Genomic DNA, 12,005 nt, shown 5'->3' on the forward strand with positions numbered 1-12,005 from the left:
AAATGAACTTAAAATGTCAATTTTGCTTATATTTAGAAACAGAGGGAGTAATCATTAGACATAACATTTTTACTAAACTGCCCTTACTTTATAAGAAAAATACAAACTTAGAGTTGCATTGAAAATTGTGTGAGAGACAAGTTTGAGTATTTGTTGAAGGTAAAGTTGGAAGAAAAAAATTAAAGTTGTATTGGAAATGTAAAGTGACATTCATTTTGAAACAATTTTTTTTGGCTAAAGTGACACTCATTTTAAAACGGATGGAGTATATAAATTACGTTATAAAATTGTACTTCCTTTTTTTTTTGGTAAAGAAATGGTACTTCCTTTTTGCATGAGTATGACTTTTTAATCAAAATTTTCCTATAAATATTACAACAACAAAAAAAGTGTGTCCTACATTTGTCTAATACAATTATCTAAACCAACCAACATAAAAACATTCCTTCAAAGAAAAGAAAAACAAAAAATGCTTCTCAGCAACATTGGCGCCGTATTCTGTTACAACCACCTATCACGACCCGACCCGAATCACAAAACCCGACTCACCTCTTCACGCTTCCACCACCGCCGTGACCCGCCACCGTCTCTGACGAAGGTACATTGGAAGAAGAGAGATGTGAAGCAACAATCTATATGCACCGCCGATGAACTGCACCATATCAGTATTCCAAACTCGGATTGGAAACTTGCTCTTTGGCGTTACCTTCCTTCTCCTGAGGTTTGCAAGTTTTCAACTTTATGATGTTTTTGGATACCCTTTTGAGAATGTAATGATATATCTTCCGGGGTTCTTTTGATTTCATTGTTAATATCGAAAATCAAAAATAGAAATTTTCACTTGAAGTATATTTCATGATAGAGGACGTCTCCGGCTTCCGACAGGGGTCAATGTCCGACACCGACACAATACTGACACATGTGATTACATTCAATTATTCAATTATGTTATTTTCTCAAGTTATTATGGGCTTCTACGTGTTAGTGTGTTGTGTTTCATAGCTTGCAACACCGACATTTCTGATGGCAGATATGTCTGGCTATGAAGCACGGACACTCCTTGGATTAGGTGTGTCCGGTGTCGAACATGCGTCGGTGTCCGACAGTGACACCCACACGGCAACACCGACATTTCTGATGGCAGATATGTCTAGCTATGAAGCACGGACACTCCTTGGATTAGGTGTGTCCGGTGTCGGACATGCGTCGGTGTCCGACAGTGACACCAACACGACACCTATGATTACATTGAATTATGTCATTTTCTCTAATTATTATAGGTGTCGGTGTCCGTGTCGTGTCTGGTGTCCGTGTTTGTGTTTGTGCTTCATAGGTGTCTGGCACATGTAATTACATTCAGTTTATTCATTTTATCAAATTAGTACCGGTGTCAACATGTCAATGTCGTGTTTGGTGTTTGTGTCTTTGTCGGTGTCTGCGTAGAAACGACATCTATGATCAAAGACGTGTCTTGTGTCCGACATGTGCTAGTGTCCGACATCACACGACATTGACACATGTGATTACATTCAAGACCAAGTCTATTGTGTACTCATGAGACAAGTCTGTCTTGCACCATCCATAAGCTTGTTTTCACATTGGATCAACTTATTGATCCAATAGTAAAAAACAAACTTGTGCATCGTGCAAGACCAGTTTATTTGTGCACGTTAGAAAAACGTTAACATTCAATTATGTCATTTTCTCAAATAATTACCGGTGTCGATGTGTCATTGTCGTGTCTGTGTAGTGTAATGCTTCGTAGGTCGGTGTTTCATAGATTTCATGTTAGTTTCTTGAAATAGTGTGAAATTCATTCCTAACTAATAGTAACTTTTTTTTTGTTGTAATATTGCATTATTATTTTTGAAATTCTAAGGTGAATGTGTAAAGGTTTTGTTGAAGGTGTAAAAGTTTCTGTTATGTATTGTGCAGGCTCCTGTGAGGAAACACCCGCTTTTGTTATTGTCAGGGGTTGCAACCAATGCTATTGGCTATGATCTCTCTCCTGAGGTGAGGTGACTAACCTGTTTGGATAAGCATCAATTATGTGTTATGCATAAGCTATTTCTATAACAATACAAAAAAATAAAGTTACACTGGTTTCATAGAAATTATAAATTGTTTTTATAAGTTATCATGGAGAGTTTATAGATATAATCGGAAATTTACTTATAGACATGTCATAAGTTGTTTCCGTAAGCACTTGCAAACAATCTCAGAAGTACTTATGCTTGTAGATAAGCTCAAACAAGACAATCCAAACAGACCATTAACATTAATCTCATAGTCATATCATCGCACTTTCATTTTTAAATTGCGACGTAGTAGTGTTGGTGATAGAACCCGTAAAATATAGAGAAAGAAACAGTATATTATTTGGTGAAAAGAGATGAGCTCAAGAGCTCTCTACAATGGTGGAAACAGAAAATGAAAAGATAATCAAGAGTCAAAGACTCTTGCCCAGAGATAAAGCTCCTACTAGAGAGATCTTCTCTCCTAACCAATTTCCTAACAAACTTCTCAATGAATTTTTCCTTCTTACTTCCTCCCCTTATAAATGTTGCATATGCCCTCTAATTGCCACATCAGCAATTCTCGTCCAGCTTTCCTACTCAACCCATTGGTCTGGCTTAGGCCCAACCCGGTATCTTAAAAGATGGCTTTGAGGTTATGTCCCGATCATTGATATTGTAGAAAATTGTGGCCTATGCGGTTACAAATGCAGTTGCCCTTACTTCAAAATTCATGATGTTGCAGCTGTTGCTGCAATTGCGGGCTGCAATTCAAAACATTTTATAAGTGCAGTTTGCCCTTAAATTTAAATCTTAAGGATGTTTATTATTGACAATAGTCTAGTGTAATCTAGGATCAATATTGCTAAGTGTGTGTTGTTTGTGTTCAGTCTTCATTTGCTCGGCACATGTCATCACAAGGATTTGATACATGGACTCTTGAGGTTCGAGGTGCTGGGTTAAGCACATATGCGAACACTTTGGAGGAAGATGAAGAGGGCCTCAATAATTCATTTGGGATAGATTATGAAGTTAAGAACCTTAGCGCTTCCTTTGGATCAGAAGTTTCTCAAATTAAAAGGAGAGGATCAGAGGAAGCAACTAAATTTGAGGAACTACGGCCAACAACAAGGATGATGGAGATTTTCACAAGGATGTCTGATAGCCTTGCAAGTTTTCTCGGTCAGGGTTAGGAACTTAAACTTTGAGAGCTTGTGATTTTTAACATTGGATCATCATATGAACACTAACATAGTGATTTTTTTTTTTTCAGAATTGGAAGGGAGAAACAATTCTGCAATTGTTAGTCAAATCAAGGATTTCAATCGGAGACTTCAAACTTTGATTGGTGGTCAGAAAATTTTTCCGCCACGGGTTTTAGATGAACTTCAGAAACAGTTTGAGTTGATTGTCAAGTATAATTGGGACTTTGATCATTATCTCGAAGAGGATGTACCTGCGGCGGTAAGGTGACATTGCTTTGTGATGGTTTATGTTTAATTTGGCAACAGCTGCACTTTATCTCTTTTTATGAATATTGGTATATGAATTTCAGATTATATTATCAATTTTGTTTCTGATTATTTTGTTAAACTTGTGTGCATTAGATGGAGTATATAAAGGCTCAATGCCAACCAAAGGATGGAAAATTGCTGGCAATTGGTCACTCGATGGGTGGTATTTTGTTGTATGCAATGCTCTCGCGTTGTTGTAAGTCCGACTGATCTGTCATTTTATTTTTTCTGCAACAATTCTGCAATTATGAGGCTATGTTACTCTTCGATCATGATTCAATCGGAAAATAATGATCAAATTTGCTTGCTTTTAGTCCAAGCTTCTTTACAACATTGCTTATCAATGCTTGTGTATTTCACTTCCGTAATCAATATTTCATCTTATTCTCTTAATAAATTTTATGTCAGGTTTCAATGGAAAGGATTCTGAGTTTGCATCTGTTGTTACTTTGGCGTCATCACTCGACTATACACCTTCAAGATCATCTCTCAAGTGGCTTTTACCATTGGCAAGTGATAAAAATTTCTTATTATCATGACCAAAATCTGTGATTTGTCTCTCGACGATAACATAATAACTATGGAGAATGTTTTTTTGTTTGCAGGTAGAACCTGTTCAGGTGTTAAACGTTCCTGTTATTCCAGTTGGACCACTGATTGCTACTGCTTATCCTCTTTTGAGAAATCCCGTGTACGCTTTATCTTGGCTAAATGCTCAAATTTCAGCTCAAGACATGATGGATGAAAAATTGTTTGAGAAACTTGTTTTGAACAACTTCGGTAGGTTCCAAATTATCTGCTTTCCTCTGTTTGCTTCTCAACTTTTATTCAGTCTTAACATATCAGATCTTGCAGTGTTATACAAATGTAATTCTTGTCATCAAATCCATACATAGAATAGTACCAAGGCCCTGTTTGGATAAACATTTTTTGAAGCGCTTATGTATAATCTATTTCTATAACAAAAGATAAAATAAAGTCAAACTACTTTTCATATAAACTACAAGTCATTTTCATAAGTTATCTTAGAGAGCTATAGAAATAAGCTTAAAAAACACTTATGTACATGTCATAAGCTGTTCTCATAAACCCAAGTGTTTATGCTCGTAGATAAGCTCAAATAAATCAATCTATCTGCACAGACGCTAATTAGTTATTTCGGTTTTAGTTTGCAGTCTTATATAAATGTTAGATCTTGTAGGCTTAAGGAGCTGTTTGGGTTGGCTTATTGTGGGCTTATGTCTGGTATAAGTGCTTGCAGAACTGTTTGGGAGAAAATATTAAAGAGCATATGAGCTCCCATATGCCCAAATTCATAAGCTCCCCTAACAAGATTATGAATTTTGACATGAAGCTTATGCAATACACAAAGCTGCATAACACGGAAATACAGCTGTGAAACACAGAATTAGCTTATCCAACATAAGCTCTCATGCGATAAGTTCTTATATCATGATCACTTAAATTGTTTTTCCATACAGGCCCTTAGTTTGACTTATATGCAACTTCTTAAACATTATAAATCTATGCATGCTCTCACAAAATATTTCTCTTCCTTACTCTTGATTGATCCACAATTGTTGAATGAACTGTGATTGGCAGGTACTGTGCCTTCTAAGCTTCTCTTGCAGTTAAAAACAGTCTTGCAAAAAGGTGGTTTACGCAACAGAAATGGAACATTCTTCTACAAGGATCATCTCCGCAAAAATAAAGTTCCTGTTTTAGCAATTGCTGGTGACAAAGACTTAATATGCCCCCCAGAAGCTGTATATGGTATTAAAACTTCACTACCTAATCCATTAAACGCTTAACTCTCCTTTTTCTCTATAAAACAAAAATAGTTTCTTTTTTATGATAAGCTTAACATATTCTTAAATGTTATGCAGAAACGGTGAAGCTTATTCCTAAGGAACTGGTTACATACAAAGTCTTTGGGGAGTTTGGAGGTCCACACTATGCCCATTATGACCTAGTGGGTGGTCGATCGGTACGATTTTTATGATTATTCTTCTCTTGATAAAATATATACTGTATATTTGAACATATGGAAAGATATGAGTAATAAAGAGGATATATATACCTTACGAGGCATACATACAAGAATGCTAGTATAACATACAACAAAGAATCAGCCCATATTTTCGTTATTATTGCTTCCGACACTTTACCTTATACTAGAGCATATGTATTTCATGCACCAAGCTTGTTAAATATATAATTGATTTGAGGGCCTCTTGGTGAATAGTCGACATAACTGTCAGTTGATCATTTGAATTGACGGATCAAGTGGTCGACATATAGTTTGAAAATGTTGAAACAAATGCTGCTGGAGATGTTGAGTACCATCATGGTCATCTCTTGGAATAACAATATCATCAACAACATAAACAAAACATATCAATTGATTTGTAGAGGAATGTTTGTAAAACGCCGAATGACCTGCTTTTGCTTTGTCTTATTCAAAACTGTTGAAGAACTGCACTAAATTTGTCGGACCATGCTCTAAGACTTTGCTTAAGATTGTATGAGCCTTTACACAGCCTGCAAACAAAATCGTGCAAATCCCCTAAAGCAATAAACCTTGGTGGTGGCTCAATATAAACTTCCTCAACAAAATCACCAAACTGAAAAGCATGCTTTATATCTAACTGATGCAGCACGGAATATTTCTATTTGCAGTGTTTCTAACACAAGCAACTTGAGATTTATAAATGTTCTTAACATTTTACTTTTGCACTCCAATTGCAGGCAGCAGATCAACTATATCCATGTATAATTGAATTCCTCATCAATCATGATGACATGGCTTAATACATTGCTCTTTCAAATTACCATTCTTCTATACATCTAGAATATAGCTATATGAAGATCCTCACAGATAGAATATGTACACATGTGTAAATAGAATATACTAGGTGACAGTTATCTCAGATCCTCAAGTACTCTGCACAAATCCGGCGATGGTTGCACCAAATCAATCTGATGTTATCAGTGTGTCAAGGAAGCATGTATTAGGAATTAGGTTCTCTATGTAATTAAATTGCAAGGCTTTGCAAACTTTGTTTAAGTAAAATTATAATGAAAATTGTTTTTTTTTAAGTCATTTGTTAACTTTTCAAATGCACCTATTATTTTACTTGATCAGTTTTTAACTTTTCATCAACATTGTTAAGAGTCTTGCATCGGTTAAATAAGACTTAAAAATAAGTTTATTAGTGGAAGGTATCTTCATTTTACAAGCTGATTTTGTAGGGTTGAATTATGTTTAACCCAAATTCTAGGATACTAGCATCAAAACTTATCTAAGATTCATTGGGCCACATTAAATTGAATACATGAAAATGAGTTTATAAATAAGCTTGTTTTGTAGGGTTAAGTTAATCTCAAACCAAATTCTAAGAAACATATAAAAAATGCTTAAAAATTTGAGTCGTCCAAACTTTATTCAAGATTATTATTAGCAAGGGAAAAGAATACAAATCTCTAAAAAACTTTTAACCCCACATAAAAGCAGACCAACAATGCTTTCATGACTTCTTTTTTAATCACCAATTAGGTGCATGCATTTTCCCCAATAAAACAGCAAAGTGCTAAAAGAAATCATAGTATATGCTCCATTACCTCTTTTTGTATTCAAATTTCAAAACAAAGCATGAAATAAAGTAGAAACACAAATTGAAGACCATTCAAACACCAATTTCATGAGAAAAGTAAAAAGAACAAAAAGAATAATTTGTTCACAAGCAAGACCCACTCTTGAGTATAATTTACAAAAGCATCTTCCAATTTAGAGACCATTACCAAATATAACATGTTTCCAATTCTTCACTTAGAAAGCCAAAAGTTTTAAAAGAATAGAAGATGAAATAAAGATTGCATATGAAAAACTATACATCATATTAAAATGAGGGGAAAAACATTAGGGTTACGCCACTCAAATCAAGGTCGAACCACGACTTCTTGCTTACAGACCGGGCAGAAGTTTTTAAGGACAAGCCATTGTTTTATACACTGAAAGTGATAGCTGTGTTCACAGTGTAATCTACCCAATTCATCATCTGATTCATACTCCTCCTGAACACACAAGAAAGATACATAAACATTGTACTATATAGCAAATGAATGATATAAAGTGATGAGATGAATTTTTTAAATATGAAACTTTAATTTGGATTTTGCAAACTCACTTGACAAATGGTGCACTTTTTGTCTATTTGATGCTTTGATGAATCATTTGAAATCAAAAGCTTAATTTTCCTTATGTTGTTTTTCATCTCATCTTCTTTAAGTCCAGTTTTCACATAACCAATTCTCTCTCCCAGCTCAAGCAATTGCTGTTACACAAAACCACAAATTTCGATGAACATATGGATCAAAATGCAAACGGTATGTCAATAGCTTGGGATGTGAGGAGAGTAGATGTACGAAGATGAACGCCCATGCAGTTACATATCTCGACCACATTCTAAATCAATGGTCGAGATCATTTAAAATTAACTTATTCCTTGTGTAATCTAAGTCGTCTGATCTAAAACCAATAGCTAAGATTCCTTATTGCGTGGAAACTACATTGCAGGGAATCCAGGTCCAAAGACATATATTGTCTTACCTTAGAAATCCAATAGATTGTTTCCAGAATTTAAACTCGTGATCTTCAGGTTACATGGTAGTAACTTTAGCGTGCGTCGAGGCTCGCCCTTGATAACCATGACAATAGTAAGTATAAAAATAGAGAGCCTTATTGGGTAAAGAACTCACCTCATATGACATATTATCAACATCAAGTCTCCAGTCTCTAAATTGATCACGTGATCGTCCCCCCATTAGTCTAGCTCCTTTAAATTTCATTATCTTCAAAGCAACAATCAAGCTATTAAATATTATCTCTTGAACGAAAGAATACAATAAAAATTAGTATTATGTATGTAACACAATGCACGTATGCACACTTGTTTCTTTGTTCCATTATATAATAAACCAGAACTTCCACTAACAAGCCTTAGTTAATCGGTTACATCCATAATCCAAAAAAGGAAAGAAAAAAAATATGATAAACATAAATATATAAACAAGATATGCCAAAATAAAATAAGTATGCAAATCTAACTAAAGACATTCTATATTTGGTTAAATAATACCATATACTAATCTGCTAGAAGTTACCAAAAAAATCAGCTAGAACAGTGAGCTCAAAATAGTTAACAAGTCCATAGCACTCAAATTAAAATAACACATAAACTTTTTCTGATTTTAGGTTTTAAATGAGATAAAACTTTGATGTCACAAATTTATAAGTAAAACACATAAATGATAAATTTCAAATCCTCCTAAAGCACTAAAGATAAAATTATACAACATATTTAACATTTTTAATCAAATTAAATTCAATGACAAACCAAATTCCAAACAACAAATAACCTATAATGATATGAATAACTCATTTTAACTCATCAATATTTCTATCACCATTTTGTCAACAACAACAATGTGTTTCTATGAACCATGCATGATCATGAATGTCTCAAACAAAGCAACACGAATTCAGATTGTCTGTGGTCGGCAACCCCCACATTCCGTATTAGCCACATCGATGGTCGTTGGATCAAAATTGCACGGTCCATATTTCAAATTTCGTATTTTAAGTTTTAAAATAAAAAAACTTAACATCTAGGCCATATGGTCTTGATCCAACAAACGCTGACGTGCCAACTACAGAAATGCGAGGGGTTACCGACTGCAGACAATCTGAATTCAAAGAAATGAAAAGAGGATAATAGTAAGAACCAACCTCAGCAATACCATCAGAAGAAACATTCGAAGCATTACGACAAAATCCACTATTTCCAAAAGACTCTAATCCACGACGAGTTGTGAAAATATCAGAATTATCTTCCAAAAATGACAAACTTTCTTGATTTAGGTTTACACTGCGCCTTCCAAAATAAGATGAACGCTGCCAACACATATAAAATTTTATAACATATCTAAGAACAAGTAGTAACCAAAACAACCACGAAACAAAACCACAAACACACATGAATCAAAAACTATAACCAATCATTAACATGTATGTCATGCAACAATAGAATAAAACAAAAATAAAACAAAGCTATATACTTATAATAGAAATGATACATAATTTCAAAGTCTATGATCACTAGACTTATTTTCAAGGGGTCCACAATAAATCAATCAAGAAAATTGTTATACGTATGACTTTTTAGAAATTGGAAGCGTGTACGTATATGGAGAAAGTTGTATAGTCGCTGTTACTATATAATGGTTTTTGTTAGAACAGTAAACATCATCGAAAGAGTATAGAAATGAAATGATAAAGAAAGAACACACATGTAATGTAAAATGTAACGAAATTCGGCCAATTGTGTCTACTTCTCCGACGGCAGAGGGAGCAGTTCCTTTTTGTTATGAGTGATAGGTTAGGGTTTGTAGTCAGCACCTTGTCTTTATATACCATAGTGAAGATTACAATATTACCCCCGACTTGTATGATGTAAATTTATTTATTTATTTATTTATTTAATAAATTTGTGAGTGAAGAACCATTTTGGTCCCTCATAATTTTTTGACTGCTCAATTCAATCTCTGGCAAAAATAAAACTCAAATTCATCCCTGACATTTTTATATCGGAAACATATTAGTCCCTCTATTATAATGAATCAAGGACTAATTTGTCCCTAGTATGAAAACGACATCTCAAAAAAGTTACTTATATATAAAAAAAAAAAGTTAATTTGTTTTGATAAGCAGTGCTCCCTTAGCTTTTGAATATAGCTTATGGATATGTCATACGAAATATTTCAAGAGATAAACTCAAATAATTTAATCTAAAAATGTCATTATTGCAAAGGGCCCAAAAAAAAAATCGGTCCTACTAGCTTAAATTGAACAAAAGACTTCATCTTCATAAATGAATTCTATACATTCACTTGTTTGAACCATCACATCAACATTAGACTTTCTGCTACCGACTCTTAAGACCTGAAGGCGTGTTTGATGTCCGATATGTGTGTGCAACACAACAACATACATGTGGTTATATTTAATATATCATTTTCGCAAATTATACCAATGTTCATGTCTTAGTGTCATATTCGGTGTCCGTGTGTGTGAATGCATTTTTTTTCTCTTTAACAAGCCAAAATGGAATTAATAAAAGACCATAATCTATCAAGGACAAGGAATAAACCTACAAAACTAATAATCAAAATCAAAGGTAAGTGTGAGTGCAATTAAAAACAAAACCAAAAAATAATGTTAACCGTATTACAATTCCAGCATAAGCCATATAATGCATAAAAATCAATTAATCAAATAATCATGGTCTACAAAATTGAACATACAAGATAACAAAGAATCAAAAGTCAACAGTTTGAGACATCAAAATATTCAAGAGAACTAAAAATTGATCAAGAATAAAGAAATATACCTCTCTATGTGTTATCCTTTCACCATTATCAAGTTTTCCTCTTGAAGAAACATTCTTTCTTGCAACAACACAATCCACAGAAACATCAGCAGCAGCATCAGATAAGAATCCAGTTCCAGGTCCACACCAAACATCCTGAAAATCCACATCATCAACACCATGACATGTTTTGTTGTTCCTTCTGTTCTTCTTTTTCCTGTTCTTCTTCCCTTGCCAATCTGCAGAGGATCGAATCACTGCCGGTACAGACACCTGTTGTGATGTACCGGCAGTGCAACCGAGTCCTCTGAAGGTTGATGCAGTAAAGTTGCTATTGTTGTTCTTTTTTGTTCTGTTTTGGTTACTGTCATGTGTGGTTTCATTGGATGTGTTGTTTGAGAAAGTGGAAAAGAGAGTGGAGATACTGGATTTGCAGGAAGTGGATTGGATTAAGGAAGAAAGTTGTGAAGTTTGATCAGTTTCTGAAATGGGATGCCTTAATTTGTTTCTGGGACTTCTCCATTTCATGTGTCCTGTGATAACAGGCATGGTTTAGATTAGAGAGAGAGAGAGAGAGAGAGAGAGAGAGAGAGAGTGTTAACTATTAAGATTTTTATAAGAAGATATTGAAAGGAGAAGAATGAAACATGATATGAAACTTTGGTTTGTGGAAAGAATGAACTAACTTAGATTTAGTTTTGTAGAATGGAGAGAATGTGATTTCTAGTATTTGGTAAAAATTTGGCATAACTAAAATTTTAAAAAATTATAATTTAAAATACTAGTTTAAATCTATATTGTCTTATCTTGATTGAAACGATATCGATGTTCTCATTGCACAAACGTAGAGAATCTCTAACCGTAAGAGAGTTTAGTCGTTCTTTTTTAACTTGTCCTATGTTGAAGGTTTTATAGTGTAGATGGCTATAGATTGTTAAATTAATAGGAAAAAAAATTCTAACGAACTACGATCAACTAAACCCTAAAGTTGATTTGGATTCAACATATAAAAAGTGTGTGACAAATAATTTTACAGTTGTTCGAACTCA

At 34.0% G+C, this 12,005-nt stretch overlaps 2 protein-coding genes across 3 annotated transcripts; one reads left to right on the forward strand and one right to left on the reverse strand.

Annotated features, from left to right (window-relative positions):
* Positions 1–398: 398 nt before the first annotated feature.
* LOC146918078 (uncharacterized) lies at positions 399–6,628 on the forward strand. 2 transcript variants are annotated; one of them, XM_085719745.1, is made up of 10 exons: positions 399–721; positions 1,936–2,013; positions 2,906–3,203; positions 3,289–3,479; positions 3,623–3,725; positions 3,938–4,042; positions 4,139–4,309; positions 5,132–5,302; positions 5,416–5,516; positions 6,278–6,628. In XM_085719745.1, exons 1-10 carry the CDS (start codon positions 470–472, stop codon positions 6,338–6,340), a joined length of 1,533 nt encoding a protein of 510 aa, XP_085575871.1. In that variant the 5' UTR covers positions 399–469; the 3' UTR covers positions 6,341–6,628. The 2 variants fall into 2 exon arrangements, with proteins under 2 accessions (XP_085575871.1, XP_085575872.1); XM_085719746.1 differs by having other exon boundaries at positions 2,906–3,197.
* Positions 6,629–7,204: 576 nt separating this feature from the next.
* LOC146918079 (uncharacterized) lies at positions 7,205–11,625 on the reverse strand. The gene is made up of 5 exons (XM_085719748.1): positions 10,978–11,625; positions 9,318–9,482; positions 8,288–8,380; positions 7,717–7,863; positions 7,205–7,603 (listed from the first exon to the last, which is right to left on the reverse strand). The coding sequence occupies exons 1-5, from the start codon at positions 11,503–11,505 to the stop codon at positions 7,469–7,471; spliced, it is 1,068 nt and encodes a 355-aa protein (XP_085575874.1). The 5' UTR covers positions 11,506–11,625; the 3' UTR covers positions 7,205–7,468.
* Positions 11,626–12,005: the final 380 nt, after the last annotated feature.

This window comes from Medicago sativa, chromosome 6, assembly GCF_051527215.1.
Source record: "Medicago sativa cultivar Bolivia chromosome 6, Bolivia_mono, whole genome shotgun sequence".
In the NCBI taxonomy this organism is placed as follows: Eukaryota; Viridiplantae; Streptophyta; class Magnoliopsida; order Fabales; family Fabaceae; genus Medicago; species Medicago sativa.